The following is a 24,429-nucleotide window of genomic DNA, read 5'->3' as shown; positions in this document are numbered from 1 at the left end:
AACTGTAAACCGTGACAAGATCAGGGCTGGAGAGGTAAGCGGGAGTTAAGAGGTGAACAGGAGTTAAGAACACCAGCTGCTCTTGCAGAAGACCCGGCTTCAATTCCCAGAATTTCCAGGACAGCTGACAACCATCTGTAACTCCAGTCCTGGGTGTCCAGTTCCTCCTCCTGGCCTCCGCACACACAGTGCATACATCCCTGCAGGCAAAACACTTGATACACATAAAATACATGACACAGTCGGTTTAAGAAAGAATCAAATAGATCTTTTTAAAGATTTTGCTTAGTGTGTGTGTGTGTGTGTGTGTGTGTGTGTGTGTGTCAGGAGGAGGTGGGTATGCATGCACACATACATCTGTAGTGAGGGGCAGAGGCACATGTGTCATGGCAGTCATATGGAAGTAAGCATGTGGAAGGAGAGCGGGTTCCTCCTTCTATCGTTTCTTTGCTTCTAGGGATCAAACTCAGCTTGCATGGCAAGAGCTTTTACCACTTGAGATATTTTTCTGGCCCAGAATAGATCTACAAATAAAAAATGCAGAATTAAAAAGCAAAATCGGGGCTGGAAAGCTTGCTCCACAGTTAAGAGCACATATTGCTCTTGCTGAGAAACTGGGTTTGATTCCAGCCCCCATCTACACGGTGGCTCACAACCGTCTCTTGCTTCAGGCCTGGGGAATCCATCTCCCTCTTCTGAACTCTGCTGGCACAAGGCATGCATGTGGTGCACAGGCATTCTTGCAAGAGAAATACTCAGACAAATAAAATAATCAAATAAAATTTAAATAAATAGGACAATCCACTGGAGGAAATGGGGAAGTACTGTCATTATGAAACATGTGGGTTAAATTAATGTTATTTTGAAAATACAAAACAGTGTAGCTATAAAAGAGAAAATATATAGATACAAAATTTGGGGATAATTAAACTTTAGTATTTGCTGATATTATTCTAAAGCATCTATAAAACTCAGGCATCACCACAAATTATCAATAAAAATTCAAATAATAAGAACAAATGGTTGACATAAAAATAAAGAACTCCCATATATGAATAGCGTTACTCCACATGAGAAATGAGAAGTAAATGAAAATTAAATATAATCTTTGTAACATTGGAAAGATTAAAACACTCAGTACCCTTCTCAATTAGCTTCTCAAATGTGTTTGTGTCCATCAAAATTACAAATCCTTAAACTGATTCACGCTCAGTTCACACTGACCATACGCTCTGTTTATAGATAATTATTCCAGCAGTTGTGTGTGAATTACCTGTGAGTACTGTATAAACTCGGCTTCATTTGTAATAACAAAAGATGGGAAATAGCATAGATTCCCACCACTACCACACTGGTGAAATGTCTATTGAACATTCATTAGATGATGCTAATAAAAACCTGGTTGGCTTAGAAGGCTCCCTAAATTCTCTAGTGGAAGTGGAGCAAATGGAAGAACAGAGTCCACCATGTGGGGGTCAGTGGTCAGGGAAGGCAAACCGAAAGGCTGCATCTACCGTGAGGCTTTGCGTGTTCTGACTCTGTACTGGGGCATAGCTGTCCGGCTAATGTCGCTCGAAGAATAGACAAGCACTGACTCGCATGGCTGTGCTGCTACCAGCTAAGCAGGTCAGCTGGGTAGTGGGAATGAGGGAGAGAACTGGGCTCAAGCATTCTTTAAAGGGAGTGAGACGGTGCGGAGAATAAAGGAGCAATTCCTAGAGCCCAGGTAAAGGGGGAAGGACAGGACTGACTCCACAGTGTACACACACCTACGTATAACAGTGCATGGTAGCGGCAATAAAGTGATGTCTTAATGCACGATTAGGGTAGTGGTATAGAGAGCATTCATGTCCGGGAGTGTGTGTGTGTGTGTGTGTGTGTGTGTGCATATGTGTGTGTGAGTGTGTGTTTTATCAGTCTTCTGTGGTTCAGATAAGGAGGCTGAAGGTTCATAAGCACTTGTATGATCACAACTCCCAGCAGAAAGGAGTCTAGAAGTCCAGGAGGGCAGCCAGAGAGGTGGGTTCCTAGGAGAGTGACAGGCAGCTCAGGATTAGCTTCTAGCAGGAAGCACCAGACTAGCACGGGGTTGGAGCGGGAAAGTTAGTCTTCTAGGAACACTGGCAGTGCCTCGGCCAGAGCAATCTCTGAGATCAACGAAGACGCTAAGCTCACGCCCTCTGAACCCTAACCACCATTTTCTGACCCCAGAGACATCACTACTGACTGATTTCCAGGGGTCTGGTGAGAACATGCTGAGGATGAATGAGTACGGAGAGTCTGTGAACTACACCATTACCAGAGACACCATCTGCCTCTCTTTCCTCATGAGCCTTCTCCTGAGGAACTCCTACCCTGTACTTCTCACAGGTATGAAAAATAAGGAACAGAGAGGGGATTTCCGGGTTAGGAAAAAGTTTAACAATCATTAAGTCTAAACATTTTTAAGTGTGCTTAATTAATAGACCCTGAAAATTCAGAGACTAATTTTCACAGCCCTACAAAACTGTGAATGCCCATTGTAATATAGAATGTCACAAACACGTCCATGTACCTGACTTCCTTCTTCCCCACAATGGTTGTTTGTTTTTTCGTTTTGATGGGCTTTTGCCGAGCATCCCAGCCTGCCTTTGAATATGTGATCCTCCTACCTCAACCGCCTAAGTTGTGGTTCTTCTACAACTCCAAACTTAGATGTTACACATTTTTATCTTCTCATTCCATTAAAGGCAAAAATCTAGAAATAAACACGTTCCTTGTGTAGGATGATGAGTATGTGATTGACCACCATAGTTCATGGGCCCTGGTCCTCACCCGATCTAAGGGCCATCTCGAGACACCAATTGTCCTTAGCTCATGGGTCCTGGTCCTCAGAGGGCTGGCCACCTCTGGCCACCAACTGTCTGATTAAAGTTAAATATGCAATTTGTAAATACAGTGCAAAATTTTTCCAACCTTTTTTTATTACTAAAGAAGTTATTCAAGACAGTTCTTGTTCATTGTGAATATCCAACGCATCGATTACCACTTTCTTGTCCCTGTTGTAGATCACCAGAGGCAAACAATAGAGTACTCCCAGAAACATACACAAAGAACCTGAGCTTCCTGACACTCAGATAACACATGGTTGCCTCTAATTTCCTCTAAGAAAACTCTTAAATTTTTGTGTTTTGTAGACATGGAGTCATGGACATGTTCTGCTTCAGCAAGTTCATTATTAAATGCCTCCTTTAGATTATGTTAGTAAAAAAAAAATGTAAGGGAACTGGGTGTGATGGTGTGTGCCTGCAATTCCAGCTCTCAGGAGGCTACGGCAGAAATTGTTTAGTTCAGGGTTACCCTAGGCTACATAGGACTGTCCATCAAACAAACAAACAAACAAAAAGATGGCTCCACGGTTAACAGTCCTTTCTGTTCTCACAGGGGGCTCGGGTTTTCCTAACACTCACACCATAGTTCATAACCACTTATAACTCCAATTCCAGGAGAGTCTACAACATTCCTGTGCAAGAGGCATACAGACTTTGCACACACATGCAGATGTTACACACACATGCAGATGTTGCACACATGCAGATGTTACACACACATACAGAAGTTACACACACATGCAGATGTTGCACACACATACAGATGTTACACACACATGCAGATGTTGCACACATGCAGATGTTGCACACACATGCAGATGTTGCACACCTGCAGATGCTGCACTTGTGCACATAAAATGTCTTCTTTTATACTGGATTTTGCTTTGCTTTTCAAAGAGTCTCATTTAATGTAGTTCTAGTGTGTTATAAGCAAGAAAGAGTTGGGTGTACTTAAATGAGCATTAAATAAAAATTAAAAGTATCTCCTAACCTATGTTTTGTAAGAAACATAAATGATTAGAACTATTTGAAAGTCCACATTACATCTCCAATTAACATTTCTCCATTTTAAAACAGAAAAGCAGAAAACATGCTTTGCAAGCAAATTTAAAGGGGATAAAAGTGATGCTGGTTCGTCATTTCCCGGCGCGTGGTCCTAACCCAATGCTCTCTCCTCAGGAGACTGTGGTGTCGGGAAGACCACTGCCATCAACGAGATGCTTGAGAAGCTAGAAGGCCGAGGAACATTCGATATCAAATATGGGTCAATTTTAGGAAAAGTACTGTTACATAATGAAATTAAAAGATCAAGGTTGTATATATTAAACTTTAAATCTGGCTTATCTAGTAAAACTGTCTTTGATATATGCTTGTTGAGTTTGTTCTTACAGTGCAGCTCTTTTAGATAATGACAGGAATTATTCAAAGGATGCAATATGAGGAAAACATTCTCCCAACCGCTTCTTAATTTTAACGCCCATGCTCAGGTGACACGTAATAATTGTATTTATTTGTGAGACAAAATGGGCTGTTTAAAGGTATCCATGCAATGCAAAGTTATGCCAGCCAGTTAGCATGCCCGTCACTTCAAGTCACCTACTTACATTTTGTGGTGAGGACACTAAAAATCTGTTCTGCCAGCAGTTTTGCAGCACACATTGCTGTACCCCTCCCCCCATACCCACGTGACAGACCTTGAAGTCAGACTCCTCCTATCTGCATCCTCGGGCAGACACCCCATTTACTCCCACCTCACCCTCAGCCCCTGACAACTACCCCTCTTCCTGCAATCACAAGGTGAACCTTCTTCAGGTTCTTACTGGAGACTGCGCAGAATGTAACCCTTCTCACCTCTAATGTCCTCATTGTTTTGATGAGTATGCATCTGTATTATATACCTTTTAATTTAATTTTTTTGAAACTATGTATCAGGAGGTGGGGTGTGTGCATATGAATTTGGATGCCTGCAGGGGGCAGGAGAGGGCATCATATACCCAGAAGCTGGAGTTACCGGTCTTTCTTTATGAGCTGCCAGAAATGAGCACTAAGAACCAAACTCCAGTCCTCTGTGGAAGCAGTAGGGCTTTTAACCTCTGAGACATCTCTCCAGCCCTGCGATGACTTCCACTGCCCTGTTCTTTCCCTTAGTCTGTCTGGAGTCATATATAAACATTGTGACAGTGTTGCTTTTTCTAATGGAGATGATTGTTACAACTGTTTCCTTTATTCTGTTGCTAGGATGTATCGCCTTCTTTCATTTGTCTATGTTGGACTGTCTTTGCAGGCCAGGATAGATGCACTTGATCAGGAAGAGTGGATTTGAGTTTGTTAGCTTTCTGTTGAAGACTCTTTCTTTCGTTCTTTTTCTTCTTTTTTTTCTTTTTCCTTTTTTCTTTTTTTTTTTTCTTTTTGTATCTCTGTTTTTAAACAATACTGTCCTAAAATTTTCTTTACCTGTAGCATTTTTCTGGCTTTCTTACCAGAGCCATACTAGCCCTTGTGAAATGAGTTTGGAAATATCCCTTCTACCTCTCTGTTTGTTAATGTATGAGCCTTAGAACTGAGTGGGAAACTGCAGTTCTGAGATGTTTTTCTTTGCTGAGGGATGTTTTGTTGGTACTGATTTCATCTCCATCCTTATTTGTGTACTCTAATTTTTTTGCTTACAAGAAAATCTTTACTTTTTCCAAGGTGTCAACAGCTGGATTCATTCCTTTAAATCAGAGAAACTGCATTTATTTTAAATTTAAGTTTAGAACCACATATTTTCACATAATATAAAATGTATCTATAAACTGTTTTTCTCCCAGGATAAAAAAAAATGCACTTTGGATACACTAACAAAGTTCTGCCTTATATCAGGGAGTTGTAATGGAAATCACCTATTTATGAAACAAAGACTTTTGACAAGGGGCTTGTGCCTGCCATTCTGCATTCTGTCTCCTCCTAAAAGAAAAGGATACACTTAAGTTTTCCAGATAAAAATTACGGAAATACACATTTCTAAAACCATGTCTCACATTGTTCAAACATTAGAGAAGCCCATTTTTTTCAGCTGAATTACAAAATGGAATGTGGAGAGGCCTAAGCCCAAAAACATGTGAGCAGAAAAATAGTAAATGTTTTCTTGTGGGAAATTTAAGTAAAAAATCAATAATTGGCTCTTACTTGGGTTAGACTTCAATACTCCGCTAAAATGATAAACTAATTTTAATGAAACATTTGATTCCAACAGCCTCAAGCAGAATATCAATATCTTGATTGGTGAGACCAGCAAAACAATTGGAGCAAACCTTGGTAAGTGTGATGTCGTGGGATCAAATCTTGTCTGTTGTAGCCTCATACGAGCCATTCCCCGCTGTGTGAGGTCACAGGGTAAAATCTGGAATTGTTCATTTCAAATACAGACAATGGGAAGTCATTCAGTACCCATTCTAGCTACTGAACAGGCACAGGTGGCTCTGGTGGAGGGGACTGCACATGGCCGTGTCACCCGTGAGCCCCCCCCCCCCCCTGTGGAAGTGCAAATGAAATCCAGAGGCACTATCTTCCCTGCTTCTCAGCACGCACAGGAGAAAATTGTGGTTCTGTCACTTTCGGGAGCACCAGCACTGGCTTGGGGTCTTCTGCCACCGCTACCCATCATCCCATGCCTCCCCTAGGTGGTTCTTACCCTGGAAATGAGCACTAATAGAGGGTTCACACCATTGCATGTGCTATGGTTCCCCACAGGCAGATTACAGTGGGAAAAGTACAGAACCATTCAAAGTGGCTGTTCCTCTCTCACAGCGCCGTCATTTAAAGATCGGCGGCGAAATAAAATCCCTTAATTTCACACTTCTGGACACCCTAAAACAAAGCAGAAATCACTTAAACTGTACTGGCTGGTTTTGTGTCAACTTGAAACAAGCTGGAGTTATCCCCAAGAAAGGAGCCTCCCTTGAGGAAATGACTCCATGAAATCTAGCTGTAAGACATATATTCTCAACTAGTGATCAACAGGGGAGGGCCCAGCCTATTATGGGTGGTACCATCCCTGGGCTGGGAGACCTGGGTTCGATAAGAAAGCAGGCTGAGCAAGCCAGGGGAAGCAAGCCAGTAAGTGACATCCCTCCATGGCCTCTGCTCCTGCTTCCTGACCTGCTTGAGTTCCAGTCCTGACTTCCTTTGGTGATAAACAGTGATGTGGAAGTATAAGCTGAATAAACCCTTTCCTCCCCAACTTGCTTCTTGGTCATGATGTTTTGTGCAGGAATAGAGACCCTGACTAAGACACTGTTCCAAATTTCTTTTTTATCTTTTTTTTTTTTTTTTTTTTTTTTTTTGGTCTTGTTTGGCATCACAGAGCAGGCTATAAAGAAAGAGGAGGCTAAGGCTGATGACAGCACCATTAAAAATGATAAAGGAATTGTAGTCTCCACAATAAACTTTACCACCACCATGACAGCTGCCAAAACCAAGGAGCTGATCTTGCGGAAGTTAGTAAGAAGAACCAAGGACATTCTGGGAGCACCGAAAAACAACCGGGTAACATGGCCCCTCTGAGCAGCCTCTGCACACTAATTGATGAATGACTTGGTTTTAGTTAATAAAAAGGAGAATGTGCACTCCCTGGAATTGCTAAAAGACAAACTTAGAATAGGGACTTTGATCTTCAAATCAGTGCTCTTCCCTTCCGGTCCTTGGAGTTGTCCCAGGTGGGACCTACTCTGGCTAGAAGAGTAAGCCAAAATCTGGATAAAGGTTGGCTGAAAATGATTTGGCCACTGGGGTTTTGTTGCTGTAACTTCTGGCTCGTTTTCTTGTACTGCCTGAAGCTCTGAGAGAAAGAGACTTCTAGAACCCCCAGACTGGAGCACCGATGTCCTTATTTCCAACCCCAGTCTTCTTGGCATGGAACCAACTGTCCATTTATTGTCTGAGTCTCCATTGGAATTTATGATCAGTGACTCCTGTTCAACATTATGAAGTTAGCCCAGGTTCCAGAGGTTCCCAAGATTCAGAAATAAGCCTGCACGGGACCCCCTAGGGGTCCCTGTACACAGCACTGTGCCACCATTAGCAGACCTTAACGGCTTGCCTCAGAATCCCTTGACTTCAGCTGAAGATTTGGAAGGAACTGGTAGATGTTTGTTTGCATAAATGAGCTTTAGGGATTTTGAAAGGGTTTAAGTGACCTATAATCACACCACTAAAACATGGCTGATGGTCTATACTAGAGGAGGGGAAACAGTGTTCTCCTCCAACAACAGTTAACAATTCAGAAATCAAAGCAACTATCTGTAGTTTTGTTTCACAAAACACACAAACAACCAAAAGGATTCATTACATGGAGATTGTAATCATTACTCTTGGCTACACCAAAAGCAAGCCCATGATAAGAAAATGCTTTGTAAATTGGCAAACTCAGGAGTAATTGCCATAGTTAAGCCACATTATCAGCATCAGACCATTCCTAAGAGCACTGTACAGTCTCTCTAGGGACCAAGTGTGGACAGAGTTCCTGTCCTCTAGGACCACATCTCCAAAATAGATTTGATCTTCTGTTTTCAGTCTTTAAAAACAGGTTATTGCATATAGTTTCAGTCTTGAACAGTATCAAAATTAATACCCATAATTTATAATTTCCCAAGAGGTTGTACTAATTAACATATTTAAACATTCTGTCTCCCTTAAGATTGTAGTATTTATTGATGACTTGAATATGCCGGTACCAGACACATGTGGAGCACAGCCACCCCTGGAATTGATCAGACAGTTATTAGACATGGGAGGTGTTTATGACACCAAAAGAAAGGTGTGGAAGGTACAGTAAGTGATAAGATTTTCTCCTCACTAAATGCTGTTCCTGATCGCTTACAGCAGACTGAAGGAGGTTGGAAGTCAGTTTGTGTGAACCTGCTAATGGGGAGGCCCTGTCTTGATTCCATCTCTGGAAATCAAAAGACCTTTGTTCCAAAACTGACTCAGTCAATGTCAACTGTCTGATCCTCGGATCTCTCCCCTGAAGATAAGGTGACTGTCCTGCAAATAGTTTCATGTCTCAGTCAGACTTAAGTCAGGATCCCAGATGGAGTTCGCTCATTGGGGCATTGGCTCAGACACCAGCCAGACTGTCTACATTACAATCTACCTAAAGCAGAGAGAAGGCACCCCAATGAAGTCCTCTGGGGACAATTTGAGAAAGGTGAAAAATTGGAGAAAAAAAAAAACAAAACAGAACAGAACAGAATGAGAAGTGGGCCCTGGATCACAAAATCTCTACAATGACCAGAGAATTGTCCTAGTGGGTCTTCAGGGAGATTTCTGCAGCCCAGGCATGGTCATGAAGAGGAACAGGGGTGTCAACTATGCACCATCAGGATAGCTGGGTTCTCTCCTGGCTCCATGCAGACCAGCCCTGTGGTTTTGTGGCGTATAAGGGTCATAACAATGCTACCTTCAGCATCTGCTCATCCCAGGCTGTCACAGCTACTCTCCTAGGATGACAATAGCATCCTCTCTGCTAGCCTCAATTCCACAGGGCTTATTTTCCAATGACTCCTTGTTTAATTTTATTTTTTAATTTTACATAGAATAATTGGATACACATATGGATACAGTATGACATTTTGCTATATTTATACAAGATATAACCATGAAACTTGAGCATCTAGCTCATGAATCACCTCAAATGTTATCATTCCCTTTAATAAATGACATCCAGACGTCCTTCCAGCTAGTGATTTGGGGATGGACAGTAAGTCGTTACTCATTTGCAAAGTAGGGCCCTATAATTTTTTCCTGTTGTCTGTAACTTGATGTCTGTTGTCCAGCCTGTCCCCATGTCTGTCCCTGCTACCCTTCACGGGCCTCTGGGATCCCTTTCTTTAGTGGATACAGGATCCTACTTTGTTTTTTTAACTGATGTTTTATTAGCATACAGAACAGTCATTTTCATGCATTCATATCACTGCGCCTTCTAACTTGTCTCCCTCCCTTCTCCCTCTCCCCCATCCTCCACCTTGATTCCCCTCCCTCCCTGATCCCTTCTCTCCCAGAAAATAGTACCCCTTGTCCTTTCATGTCAGATCTGAATTCTCTCTCCCCTGTTCATTCATACCCTTCCTTCTCCTCTCATGGGCCCCTTATACATTTGTGATGTGTGTGTGTGTGTGTGTGTGTGTGTGTGTGTGTGTGTGTGTGTGATTTGTATTTAAATCTAGAAAACACAGTATTTTTCTTTATGAGTTTTTCTTTGCATAATAGTGACCTCTGGTTCCACCTGCTGCCCTTCAAATGATTTGACTTCATTCTTTAGTTTTTGTTTTTAATTGTATCTGTTGAGCTCATGCCTGTATGGGTGTGTGTGTACATCTGAGTGCAGTTGCCTATGGTGGTCAGAAGTGGGGGTTAGGTCCCTTGGCACTGGACTTCTGGGCAGTTGTGAGCTGTAGAACACACTGGGGAACCGAACTTCAGTTCCGTGCAAGAGAGATATGCACTCCTAACCATGAAAACATCTCTCCGTCCCCAATTCACTCTTCTTTATAACTACATAAAATTCTACTATGGGGCCTGGATTTTGTTTTTCTTCTACATGTACCTGTCCAGTTTTCTCAATACTGCTTCTTGAAGAGCTGCCTTTTTCTAACCGGCTACTTTGGAGTTTGACTAGTTCTTGTGTTTCTAAGATTTGGGGATGTATCATTAAGCTATTGATTTGGGATCCGATTCTTATTTCTTATGCGTTTTAAGTCATCATACAAAATAATGAGTTGCACTGCAGTATTTTCATACATGTGTATAGTTATACTGGGTTTATAATTCACTCCTCTCTCCACTTCCTCCTCTTAGTTTTTAACGTAAGCATTCGCAACCACAAACTGCTCCTCAGCAGCTTTATTTCCGGCATCCCACAGACTTTGATGACTGTGCTTTCAGTTTCATTCGACTCTAGGGAGTTTATATCCTCACCCTTCTTCTTCCAGTTACTCATTGGTCATTCAAGAGTACATTGTTTAATCTCTGCTGCTTCTCTTGTGTCTCATCTTATTCCATAGTCACCCTATAAAAAAATTACTTCAGTGCATTTGCATTTTGCTGAGCCTTGCCTTGCGGGCTAAAATGTGGACAGTTTTTTAAAGTTCCATGTGCTGACAGATTTCACAGCTGTTGTTTGGGCTGTGCTTCAGATGTCTGTTAAAGTTTATGTAATCCATGGTGTAGGTTACTCTGAAGTCCCTTAGTGACCCACTGGTGAGAGTGTGTTGTTGACGTCATACGCTGTCATTATATCAGGCTCTATTTGTCCTTTGTGTCCATTAACGTTTTATTAAAGTTCCAGTGTTCCAAGATCATGCATGTACAGTGTTTACAGCTTCTTGCTGGATTGCTCATTGGTTAATTTATGATAGCTGTCCTGTATCTCGTCTGAGGGTTCTCAGCTGAAGTATACCTCGACCGATATCAACATGGCTATCTATGCCAGAATGCTTTTTGCTTTCATTTGTTGGACGATTCATTTCTATCCTTTCTCTCAGCTTCTTTTTGAAAAGAGCTGTATTTTTTTACAGGACAATAATGGGGGAATTAAAACATTTATAGGTAGAATTATTAGTGGGAAATGTCTGGTATTAAATTTTTTAGAATCCCCCAAATTAATGGGATCATGCAGTGTTCGTCTTTCTGTGTCCGGATTATTTTGCTTAACATAAGTCTTGTGGGATCATTTATGTTGTTATAAATGACAGGACTTCCTTTTCTTAAGATTTAGTGGAATTTCATGGCATATATACACCACATTTTCTTTATCCATTAGTGGGCCCTTAAATTGATTCTGGTGGGGTTTTTTTCTGTTGTTAATAGTTTGATGAACGTAGATATGTTTTATATGCTGATTTGATCTCTGTTGAATATGTATGTATGAAAATATATTCAATAGTGCAACTGTTGGAACATGTGATAATTCTGTTTTAATGAGGAGCCTGTGCCCTGTTTTTCCTAATGTCTGTGCTAATTACAGTCCCTACAGTAGTTTATAAGAATCCTCTTCTCAGAGACCTCAGCCTCCCCAGCATTCCCCACTTCTGGTCTTTTTACTAGTAGCTGTTCTAACTGGGGTAAGATGATATCTCATAATTGTTTTTATTTGGATTTTCCTGATGGTCAAAGAGGAGTGTAACATGTATTTTCACTCACCTGCTATTTATGTTTTCTTTTGTTTAAATGTTTCCCAAACTCTAGTTGGATTATTCATGGTGGGGGTGCTGTTGGGCTCTTTGAGTTCCTTGTATACCCTCGATGGTCACCCCTTAAAGTCTGTTAAGCTTCCTGCTTAGGATGATCCCACCTGACTATGTGAGTTAGTCACTTGTGCTTGTGGGCTTCTTTGCCCAGGCCAGCGTCAGGACATATTTCCTCTTTTTTCCAATAATAGTTTCACATTTGGAAGTGATTGTCATTTTTTTAAGTTGGCTATTTCTTGATGACATTTAGAAAGGCTACTAGAAGCAGCTTGAAGTTACATTTTCTGAACACAGGTTTTTATTACCACTGTAATTTTTGTTTTATAGTAGGTAGTAATCTAGATGTCTGCGTCCATCCTCCCACTTGGGGCTGTGATATGGATATATATATTTCACTTCTTACAGATGCATTTCCCCCTTTTAAAACTCTTCCCACAGACTATTCAAGATCTTTCTCTGATTGCTGCTTGTACCCCTTCTGCCAGTGGGACGGACATCAACCCCCGTCTCCTCAAACACTTCTCCATGCTGGTACTGCCTCATCCTCCACAGAGTGCCTTATGTACTATTTTTCAGGTAATGTGTCTAACTGCCCCTCCTTCCCTCCACTGAGGTAGAACCAGGTTCTCAAGAGCGCTATAGAACTCTGTGACACTGGTTGATTTCTGTCAGCTGGACACCAGCCCAGACACACCTGGGAATAGTGTCTTCTTTTGTGTGTAGGGGTTGTAAACGAGTTGTATCACTATGGCCCCAGGGCATCCTGATCTAAGATTTTAACTAGTAAGGATCTCAGTGAAATTCACCCTCTGTGTACTGCCCACAAGTCGACTTTTCAGTAAATGTTAGCCACAGCCTACATTTACATGGTTAACTAACCATAGAATTTTCTCTTTAAAGACTCACTTGGGAATGTATTTCTCCATCCATAACTTCGTAACTGAGGTGCAGAAATACAGAGATCAGATTGTCCTCTGCTCCCTGGCGATATACTATGAAGTCTGTAAGAAAATGCTGCCAACGCCAACCAAATGCCACTATATATTTAATCCCCGAGACATGTTTAAGGTTTGTTGTGAAACTAGTTGTCTGGCTTATTTGCAACATTTAAAGTGAGATGTAACTTTTCTGTCTCCCTCCCTCTCTGTTGGTACTGCCCACATCAAATTGTCAGAAGGTATAAAAAGGGAAATTCGCAATGGCAGTTTGTACCCCACGTCCACTGAAAAGAATTGTTCCAATAATGTGAAGCAGAGGATCCAATGACAAAACCAGTAAGGCTGTAACACCACAAGCTGGGATTCTGGGCAAAAGAAATGACGAGCTTAGAGTGTGGGTCTGGCTATGGCTTTGTCTGGGGCCCTTTACTGTCGCTGCAAGGGAGTGCTTCATGCACATCCATGAGTTAGACACTTACCCAGGAGCTCTGGCTTAGTCAGCAGTATGAATGAATAATGTTAAGGAAAAAAAAAAACTTTAGCCATGCATAGTGGAACATGCCCGAATCTCAGCACTGGGGAAGCAGAGGTAGGGAATCATCTGAGTTCCAGGACAGCCAAGACTACACACACACACACACACACACACACACATACACACACACACACACACACACACACACACACACACACACACACAAACACCTTGTCTTAAAAAGACGAAAAAAGGAAGAGGAAGAGGAGGAGAGAGAAAGAGACAGAGAGAGACAGACAGACAAACAGACAGACGGAGGTGGGGAGAATTGAATACAGGATCTTTCTTCTCTTACAGTAGAAGGAAGGTCAGCCCTGTTTTGCACAGGTGTTCTTAAAGCACCTCACAGCCAGGCGTGGCAGCGCCTTTAATCCAGTACTCAGGAGGCAGAGGCAAGAAGATCTTTGAGTTTGAGGTCAGCCTGGTCTAAGGGCAAGCCAAAGCTGCAGAGTGAAACCCTGTCTCAGAGAAAAAAAAAGAACAATAGCTTTTAATAAAAAGTCCCCTCCCCCACCCCGTCACTGTGCTGGCAACATCTGCCCAGCTCTGGTTTCTGATCCTGGTAAGCCTCTCTCAGAGGATCCTGAGACACTATCAAGTTGTCCTGTAGGAATTTTCTTTGGCTTTAACTCGCCCATCCATAAAAACATTCAAAGCTGTTACTTATGGAAATCGATGAATCTTACCTTGGAAAGTTTATGTGTTTATATAACATATGTCTGTGAATGTTGGTCACGTGTTGCCTTTTGGTCTATCAGCTTCTGCTAGGATTGATGCAAGCAGACAAGAGCGTAATTAACTCCAAAGAGATGGTTGCTCTGCTCCTAGTGCACGAAGCCAGCCGCGTGTTTCATGATCGTTTGATTGAACCCAGCGAAAAAAGCCTTTTCTATCAGCTTCTGTCAACGGAACTCCAGAATCACCTGCAGGTTTGTTGGAAAACATATCTCAAGTGGAATCTTGCATGTGCAAGTGCTCACACGCCCTCTTGCTCTCTCACTCGCTCACACACAACTTGGTTTTAAGAATCCCACTCCTTACTTAAAGGTGTCTGAGAGAGAAGCTTGAGCTAAGAGGGAAACAATCAAGTGTTGGTTCCTCTGTCCACAACTCTGGCCTCTCAGGGCCTTGGCACCGTTCCTCTCTCGCCAGGGCTGCAGAACTGCCCACGGAAGCTGCCCAGACTCCTCTCTCTCCACCCCTCTGACCTTTGGCTTCCTTGGTGTCTCTTAAGCGGTCACAGAGAAAAACATAATCAACCTGACTTGAACTGAGCCTTGAAGCTCAACAGGCAGTGAGTCATCTTGAGACCTCGGAGGACGGTAAGGGCATAAGTAAGCAGCATTGAAGCAGAACTGTAGGACAGAGACTATCCACAGAGCCCTACTTATATAAACATGCACGTGAGCAAGCAGATGCAAATATGTGTCTGCATATAAATATTTAAGTGTGCACATGTATATTCATAGTTCTGAGACTATAACAAATTCTTAGTTTTAAAGTTTGTTCTGTTTTATTTATTTGTTTGTTTATTTACTTATTTACTATTTTACTTATTTGCCTTATGTCCCGCTTACTGCTCCCTCCTGGTCATCCCCAGCCTCCCTCCCTTCCTCCTGCCCCTCCCTCATATCCCCCTGCTTTTGCACTTCAAGTCTCTGTGAGACTAGGCACTTCCTCTCCCACTGAGGCCAGACAAGGCAGCCCAGCTAGAAGAACATGTCCCACACACGGACAACAGCTTTTGGGGCAGCCCCCATTCCAGATGTTTGGGACCCACATGAAGATCAACCTGCACATCTGCCACAGGGAAGCCTAGATCCAGCCCATGTATGTTCAACCTCTGAGAGCCCCAAGGGTTCAGTTAGTTGACTCTGTTGGTCTTCCTGTAGAATCCTTAACCCCTCAGAGGCTGCAATCCTTCCTGTTCTTCTGTAAGAATTCCTAAGCTTCATATACTGTTTGGCTGTGGATGTCTGCATCTGAGTCAGCTGCTGGATAGACAGCATGCTCCTGTCTGCAAGCATAACAGACTACCATTAATAGTGTTAGGGATTGGTGCTACCCATGGGATGGGTCTCAAGCTGGGCCATTATTGGTTGGCCTTTCCCTCAGTGTCTGCTCCATCTCCCATCCCTGAATTTTTTGTAGGCAGGACAATTTTGAGATTGAGAGTTTTGTAGCTGGATTGGAGTTCCTTTTGCTCCACTGGGGTTCCTGCCTACATGAGGTGACCACTTCAGGTCCCATATCCCCAGTGCTGTGAGTCATAGCTAAACACACCCCCATTGATTCGTGGGCACCTCCCTTATCCTAGGTCTCTGTCTTCTCCTGGAGATGCTCCCACCTCCCCCACCCCTGTCAGTTACAGGTTTCCATTCATTTTCAAGACCATCTGGCCATCCCTTCTGTCCCTCTCCACATCTGATCTTAAAGTCCCCCCCCCCATCTCTCTCCCTCTATGTGCCTCTTACGAACTATTTTATACCCCCTCTAAGTGAGATTTAAACATCCTTGCTTGGGCTTTCCTTCCATTTTAGCTTCTTTGGGTCTATGGAGTGTATCATGGTTATCCTGTATTTTATGGCTGATATCTACTTATAAGTTAGTACATATCATGCGTGTCCTTTTGGGACTGGGTTACCTCACTCTAAAAGATATTCTTAAGATCTTTCCATTTGCCTGAAAAATTCATGATGTTTTTATTTTTAATAGCTAAGTAATATTCTATTGTGTAGATGTACCACATTTTCAGCATGTGCAGTCACTTGAGATTTTGATTTTAGCCATTCTGACCAGTATAAGATGGAATCTCAGAGTTGTTTTGATTTGCATTTCTCTGATGACTAAGGGACATTTCTTTAGTTGCTTCTTAGCCATTCGAGATTCCTCTGTTGAGAATTCTCTGTTTAGCTCCGTGCCCCATTTTTAATTGGGTTATTTGGGCTTCACTTCCTGAGTTCTTTATAAATTTATAGATTTATAAAATATGCTTTTAAAGGTTTATTTATTAAATGGATATGGGCGTCTCGTCTGTATGTATGTCTGCACATCAGAAGGAGGGCATCAGATCCTATAAAACGATAGTTATGGACAGATTTGAGCCCCCACAGAAGTGCTGGGGTTGAACCCAGGATCTCAGAAGAGCTGCCAGTGTTTCTAACCATTAGCCATCTCTCTAGCCCTCCCCCAACACACACACATTTTAAATACAGGCAAGGAATTTGGTGAAGATAACATGAACCTTAAGGGAGCTGTTCAAATCTATAGGTTTAGACTTCTGACCCTGCATCAGGCTGCCCCGGGACTGTGAAATATTGAACATGCTGAAAACCATCACTCATCGGGGTTCATTGCACCCTCTCCACCATCAGGATGTCCTAGTGCTGGCCTCAGGGTCCACGCCTGCATGTATGCCAGAAATCTGAGCACCCAGCCCTGCATTCCAACCAGAATACAGCTTATTCGCCACTGCCTCTGCCTTCCCGGCTGCAGGTCCCCTCCCATGGCCACTGTTCAAGACTCAGCACGTGTAAGACTGTTGGACTCACAGACCTGCCTTAGCTCTTTCCAATCTACATGCTTCATGAGGACAGAATCACTGATTTATTTCTTGGTAAATCTCTGGAATTCAGCTTAATAGAAGCATTCAACAAATATATCTAGATTGAATGAGTAAAAATGGAATGAAGATATGGGGCCAACCAGCCAGCTCAGCAGGAGCATGTGGCTGGGCCCCTGGCAGGTGAGTTTTTGTCCTACAAACCTAACAACCTGAGTTCTAGTCCCAGACCCACATAAAGGTGGAAGGAGAGAAACCTACTCCCAACAAGTGATCTGCTGACATCCACACACTGCCCACACACACATAGAATGTTTTGTTTTAAAAAGAATGGGTGAAGGGACAGACAGACAGACAAAGTAAAAATCAGAAGAATTCATTACTCCCCACACTGGGAGGACTCCCAACCGTCCTGTAAGCACCTCATACAAGTGTGCTTTCACTTCTCACCACAGCGAGGAGCAGATACAAAGGCAGTTCTTGATGAGGGAGAGTGTTCTTGGGAACCAGGTTCCCCTTAGCAGCTGTCAGCCCAGTGGGTAGCAGAGGCAGCTACAATTCCCCAAATTAAAGACCACATCAACCAAACTGTTCTTATGAACACAAGGACATGAGTTATTACCATGGGCATTACTTTTCTGCCTTTCTCAGAGAGTGAAATATGACTCTAATTAAACTGGGAGCTCAATGCACTAGGCACTGACTCAGCTTGATGCACCAATCCTTCCTTCATCTTCGTTCATAACATCTCTGCAACAGAGGCCCTGTCCTTATCCTTACTTGGCCACTGAGGTCGAGCACAGTAAGTTATGCACAGTTACCAAGCTGGTCAAGTGACATTATCATTCAAACACAAGACATCTGATGTCATGTAGTCTCTTAGCCATCAGGAACATGACCAAGCAAGTGACTTCTGAATGTCCATCAGGAACTTCCAGGTCTAGACAGCAAATGAGGTGCATGATAAGGACTACTGGAATGGTGGAGACTGCCCACGGCCATCTTCAACCAGAAGCTGCAGGAGAGCATGCTGGTGTTCTCCCAACCAGTGTACACAGCCGTGCAGTGAGGGAGGGAGGAAGGAGTCATCCATTCTGGCTGGTTCTAGAGAAGAGAAGAACAATGAGGGGCCTCTGAGGAGAGGAAGGGGAAAGAGCCGGAGCGCAAGAAGCTGCCGCCTATCGTGACGGGACAGCCGCGGGTTTGGACAGAGGATCCAAGGGCCAGATTTCCACTTTTAGCAGTTTGTTTCGACTGTGTCCCAGAAGAAAGAAGCCGCTGAAAATAGAAGCTCACCTACCCATCTTGCTCTCCCTAACATCAGGAATGCAATGGACAGATCATGAAAACAGAAACTAAACAGAGACACAGTGAAACTAACAGAAGTTATGAACTAAATGGATTTAACAGATATCTATAGAACATTTCATCCTAAAACAAAAGAATGTACCTTCTTCTCAGAACCTCACGGTACCTTCTCCAAAACTGACCCTATAACTGGTTACAAAACAGGCCTCAACAGATACAAGAAGATTGAAATAATTCCAGGCATCCTATCAGATCACCATGGACTAAGGCTGGTCTTCAATAACAACAAAAACAACAGAAAGCCCACATACACATGGAAACTGAACAATGCTCTACTCAATGATAACTTGGTCAAGAAAGAAATAAAGAAATTAAAGACTTTTTACAAATTAATGAAAGTGAAGATACAACATACCAAAATTTATGGGACACAATGAAAGCAGTGCTAAAAGGAAAACTCATAGCTCTGAGTGCCTCCAAAAAGAAACTGGAGAGAACATACACTAGCAGCTTGACAGCACACCTGAAATCTCTAGAACAAAAAGAAGCAGATATACCCAAGAGTAGTAGACTGCAGAAAATAATCAAACTCAGGGCTGAAATCAACTAGGTAGAAACAAAAAGAACTATACAAAGAGTCAACAAAACCAGGAGCTGGTTCTTTGAGAAAATCAACAAGACAGATAAACCCTTAGCCTTACTAACCAGAGGACACAGAAACAGTATCCAAATTAACAAAACCAGAAATGAAAAGGGAGACATAATAACAGAAACTGAGGAAATTTAAAAAATCATCAGATCCTACTACAAAAGCCTATACTCAACAAAACTGGGAAATCTGGATGAAAAAGGTTTTCAAAAGCTTATGCCAGGACCAGTGATTCTTTGTCCTCTTACTGCCTACAGACCTGAATGTACAGCTCAAAGCACCATGTATGCCTGCATACAGCCATGCTTCCCACCATGAAAATGGACAAAGCCTCTGAAACTTTAAGTAAGCCCCAATTAAGTGTTTTCCTTTAAAAAAAAAAAAAAAAAAAAGGAGAGAGTTTGTGGCCTCGGTGTGACAGAGAACTGAGGGCGCGCAAAGAAGGCATCTGTGCAAAGCCACAGTCTGGGTGGTAACTGACAGCTGCTGAGAGGTTTGTCAGTGGAGCTGCAGGGCACCGGGCTTCAACCACAGAGCTCTCCGCCCAAGTCCAGAACCCTGAGGAGAGCTCTCGGGCACAACTGAATTCAATATTCTTGGCTTCTTTTGTCACAGGTTATTTTATTAGAAGCATTTTAAAAATATTTATGTATGTTATGTATGTGAATACACTGTCCCTGTCTTCAGACACGCCAGAAGAGGGCACTGGATTCCATTACAGATGGTTGTGAACCACCATATGGTTGCTGGGAATTGAACTCAGGACCTCTGGAAGATCAGTCAGTGCTCTTAACCACTGAGCCATCGCTCCAGCCCTAGAAGTGTTGGGTTTTTTTGTTTGTTTGGTTGGTTGGTTGGTTTTGGTTTTTTTTTGGATGATATTTTGAGGAGGGGGCTACAAGTGTCACTGCTCAAGGACACACATGCATATGTGTGCACACACACACATGGGTTAAGAACCTGAGACCCAGGTCCCGCTATCAGAAGCTTCTGTGACAGATAGATTGTGGTCTTAGTAAAAGATAGGATTTCTGTATAAAGATAATGGAATTTGAACAGCAACTGAATACTCACTGAATTCTTACTTTACAATAGGTTAACTGGAGTCACGAGAGTCTGATGGACAACCCGGTTGTGTTTGTGGACTTCATGGATGTAAATAAGCCCCATCGGAAGAGGGTCTACCAGAACACAAACTACGACAAACTTTTCAGCATCCTCACCGAGTTCCAACAGAAGTTGGGTTCTACGTCTCTGGAGGTGAAGACACATTACATGAAGATCTAAAGAATGTTAAACCTGCCTATGCCCACTTGTGTACACAGAACAAATATTTTAAAGTGTGTGTATCTGAGGTGGGGGAGGGGTTGTTTCCTCTGGTTCCAAGGGGAGACATTGGAAGTACAGTCCTTGGTGTTTCTAGCTATGCTTTGTCTCAGTGGCATCTAAGTCCAAGGACAAGGTGTACAGCTGAGGCTAACAACAGGGCCCAGAGTGGCATGCAGTGGCTGTGGCTCTCTGCTTCTTCCACTGCTGTAAGGAGCGGGGACATGCAGACACAGAGGTGCCAGTCAAATCACAGATACCCAAACAGTCTCCTGAGTGTCATCTCCCCATCTGCTCCCATCTTGGAGCAATGGAAGAGCAACCCAGAACCCATGCCCCTGCTCTTCGTCCTGTTCCCTCAACCCTAGGTCAGCTCAATAGAACATTCACCAAGGGGTGAGTGATGTCTCCTGAAAAATGTCAGTGGAAACTGTTAACTGGCTCCAGGTCACCAGGTTACTAAAAGGGGTTGCTCCCATCCCTACACCTGTGATTTATTTGCTACATTTTGCCACGTCTCTTTTGTCAGATGTCTCATTCAGTGGTATTCTTCAAGGAAGCTGTAGAACATATTACAAGAATTACCAGGGTCCTTCGACAGCCAGGGAGTCACATGTTACTGGTAGGAATTTCTGTTCTTCAGATGTTTTGAAGGTTGTAAAATGATAATCCGGAAAGTGCAGTAAAATCAACATGCAAAAGCTGTATTTGTAAATTATGAAAATTCCCAATGGTTTAGGTGTAGAGCAGGATCTTAGTTTTCATTGTTGCAGAAGGAAAAAACAATTGTTGTCACATGGACATGTTATTTGTTTGGGGAAGGTCCTGGGTATGACTAAAACAGATGTGCTTGGTACTACTTGAAATGTATCCAGGAGTTATTCTGGCATCTACGCAGGTGGATCCTGACTTCAAAAATAGTATACCCACTTGGATATTGATTTAGAAATAAGAGCCATTGCACAGAGATTTGTTTCTTAAGAGAATGAGAGACAGCTAACTTAAACTTCCAAAGACTTAGAAGAGGGAAAGGGTTTTGGAAAGCCAAATAAAATCCACAGCATTAGGTCAACAAGCTATCTCAGAGGGTAAAAGTGCTTGGCTTTTTAAGCCTGGTAACCTGAGTTTGACCTGGGGACTCACATGGTAGAAGGAAAACCCACACCTACAAGCTACCTCTGACCTCTATACTTGTGTGTATACATGTATGCACACACACTCACAGAATATATGTAATAAAAGAATTTTAGGGCTGGAGAGATGGCTCAGTAGTTAAGAACACTGACTGCTCTTCCAGAGGTCATGAGTTCAAATCTCAGCAACCACATGGTGGCTCACAACCATCTGTAATGGGATCAGATGCCCTCTTCCTGTATATCTGAAAACAGTGACAGTATACTCACATTTTAAAAAAAGATTTAAAAAACTATTTTAATCTATAATATTTAGTCAATTATATAAAGATATTGTTTAATTTGTTGTTTATGGGTACCATTTATTTATATTTTATTTATAACTATTTTTAAAGGGACTTTATCTTGCATGCAGAACAACTAGTGTTTTACTTAATCTTTCTTAAAAAGACATGACAAAATTAAAAGGAAATTTTGGAATGAGAAGGTAGAATCAAGAAACACAGTACAAAATGAATCTGTCCCCCACTTGGCTCTTCTCTTACTAGACTTCCCGTCTACACACAGCATCACATGAGTCTTTCCTTCTCTTCAGTCTGGGACTTCAGCCTGTGGGATGGTGCCACCCACTAGGGTCGGTCTTCTCAAATCAATTAGCCTAATCTAGAAATCCTCGAAGATATGCCCTGACATCTGTCTCCAGGGTAACTGTAGATCTGACAAATTAGAAAATTGGAAAATTAGAAAATAACCTTTAAAAAGTCAATTATAATGCATGCCTAAAGGAAAATCTGTAGGAAATCTATAGGTCTAAATGCTTATACCTAAAAAGAAGAAACTCCAAATCAGTAGCCTAGACTACAGAAACAAAAGGTAATCAAGCCCAAGGCAAGCAGTGGTGGTGATGATGGTGAAGGTGAAGGTGACGGTGATAGAATAGAAAAGAGGCAGCAGATAAACAAGTTAGGATTTTAATAAACCCGAAAGTTGGCTCTTTACAGAATCAAGAGACTCCCTGGGATTCAATGCTATGAGATGAGATTCACCCAGGTCAACACTGCTATCCCAAGGATAAAAGGGTCTTAGGTCAGCTAGAGTTCACCAACACAGACGGGGGTTTCCCCAGATAGAGATTGTCTCCACCTCTTTTCCTGTTGCTGTGATAAAGATACCCTGACATGAGCAGCTTCAAGGAGAAAGGTTTCCTTTGGGCTTGCAGTTCAGGGACAGTCCATCACAGCAAGAATTTCAAGGCAGCAGAAGCCTGACGCAGTGAGTCACATGACATCCACACTCAGAAGAAGATGATGCTCACTGTTGAGTTTCCTTTCTCCATTCACACAGGTCAGGATCTTAGTTGGGTGATTTTTTGTTTTCATCAATTAATGTCACCAAGAGAATTCCCCCACAAGCTTGCCCAGAGGCCCACTCCCCAGATGACTCTAGGTCTTGCCAAGTTGAGAATTAACATTAACCATCACAGACACTAACAAAAAAATTGAAGAACTTGAAAGTCTTAGTGGGACTGTCACAAATACAGAAATCCATCTAGAAATTCTGAAACTTCCTGCAAGAAAATCTCAAAGCCAAATGGCTTCACTGGAGAACTCTAACAACTGTTTAAGGCAGATTTATCCCAGCATTTCACAGACTCTGAGAAAATAGAGGGATTAAACCCCAACTTCTCTTTCTGTCTAGCAATGCCAATGCATGGGCTGGACAGACTCCAGTCCACTGTGAGTAGCTGTAGCCATTATTTAGCTCATGGTTCTAGATTCAGAAGAAGCTAAACAGCATGCCAGAGAGTTGGGCAATAGATAGAGGGTGGATTCAGAATGGAAAAAGGTGTGTGTGTGTGTGTGTGTGTGTGTGTGTGTGTGTGTATAAGTGTAAATGTCTTTATTCACAATTCTACATAATCTTACTTGAAGAAAGTCACAAGGGCAAACAACCCAGTTGAAAATGAATAGATACTTCTCAAGACCTCAAGAAAACATTCTCAAGAATCAATCCTCCTCAAGGAAACCAACTTGTGATAATACCAGCCTCTGAGCATAAGGTGAACCAGTATCCTGAGGAGCAATCACAGCAATTACCACGTGCAGACAGACCAACAAGAACTTGCTGATTGTAGGGATGGGAATGTCACAGTTACTTTTGAGAGATGGTTTGGCAGAGTCTGAACATAGGATCCAGCAAGCGTGCTCCCATTTACCAGAAATCTTACACCCACACACCATCCTGCACATGAATGATAAAAACAACTTTACTCATAATGGCCAAAGCCTAAAAGCTACCAAGATGAATGGCAAGGAGCACGTGGTAACTTGTGCCATAGAATACTGTTCAGAGGTAAGTAAGCTGAGACTGGACAGCAGCCAGTCAGTCAGGCGTGTGCTGCAGAAGCCTAAGGAATTTTATCCCCAGCACCCATGTAAAATGCTGAACTCGGGCCATGTGCTTGTGGCCCCAGTGCTGGGGAAGAACAGACTGGAGACTCCCTGGGGCTTACTGACTAGCCAGACTATCCGGATCAGCAACGCCCAGTCCCCAGTAAAAGAACCCGTCTCAAGAATGAAGGAGGATGGTTCCTGAGGAAGAGCCGAGGTGAACCCGTGGCCTCCACATGCCAGCACAGGGGTCTGTCCACTCACGTGCAGCCATGAACACACACCAGCACCCGTCCAACAGCCCCAACACACAAGCTATGAAGCTGGAAAAGGATGTAGCAAATCATGAAGGCATATTACTGAGAGAGAAAAGATAATGTGGACAATTATATACAATTACAATACTGTATTCCCATTTCAGCTGCACGGCCATATCTAACGGAAAGATCATAAGCGCTCCTCCACTTCTGGCCTTAACCTCCATGTGTTGC

General features: G+C 42.6%; 1 protein-coding gene across 1 annotated transcript in view; it reads left to right on the top strand.

Annotated features, from left to right (window-relative positions):
- Window positions 1–24,429, top strand: part of DNAH14 (dynein axonemal heavy chain 14) — a gene marked incomplete at both ends in the record, with an annotated part of 218,518 nt that overhangs the window by 116,716 nt on the left and 77,373 nt on the right. The window contains 10 exons of the mRNA XM_080925129.1: window positions 2,212–2,370; window positions 4,050–4,182; window positions 6,106–6,167; window positions 7,216–7,397; window positions 8,548–8,676; window positions 12,536–12,673; window positions 12,998–13,165; window positions 14,329–14,499; window positions 20,185–20,349; window positions 20,945–21,037. Of these exons, the coding sequence (XP_080781255.1) occupies window positions 2,212–2,370; window positions 4,050–4,182; window positions 6,106–6,167; window positions 7,216–7,397; window positions 8,548–8,676; window positions 12,536–12,673; window positions 12,998–13,165; window positions 14,329–14,499; window positions 20,185–20,349; window positions 20,945–21,037 (1,400 nt within the window). The remainder of the gene's footprint in view (window positions 1–2,211; window positions 2,371–4,049; window positions 4,183–6,105; window positions 6,168–7,215; window positions 7,398–8,547; window positions 8,677–12,535; window positions 12,674–12,997; window positions 13,166–14,328; window positions 14,500–20,184; window positions 20,350–20,944; window positions 21,038–24,429) is intronic.

Source organism: Micromys minutus (genome assembly GCF_963924665.1).
Source record: "Micromys minutus genome assembly, chromosome: 1".
Lineage (NCBI taxonomy): Eukaryota > Metazoa > Chordata > Mammalia > Rodentia > Muridae > Micromys > Micromys minutus.
This window is presented reverse-complemented; position numbering and strand designations above follow the sequence as displayed.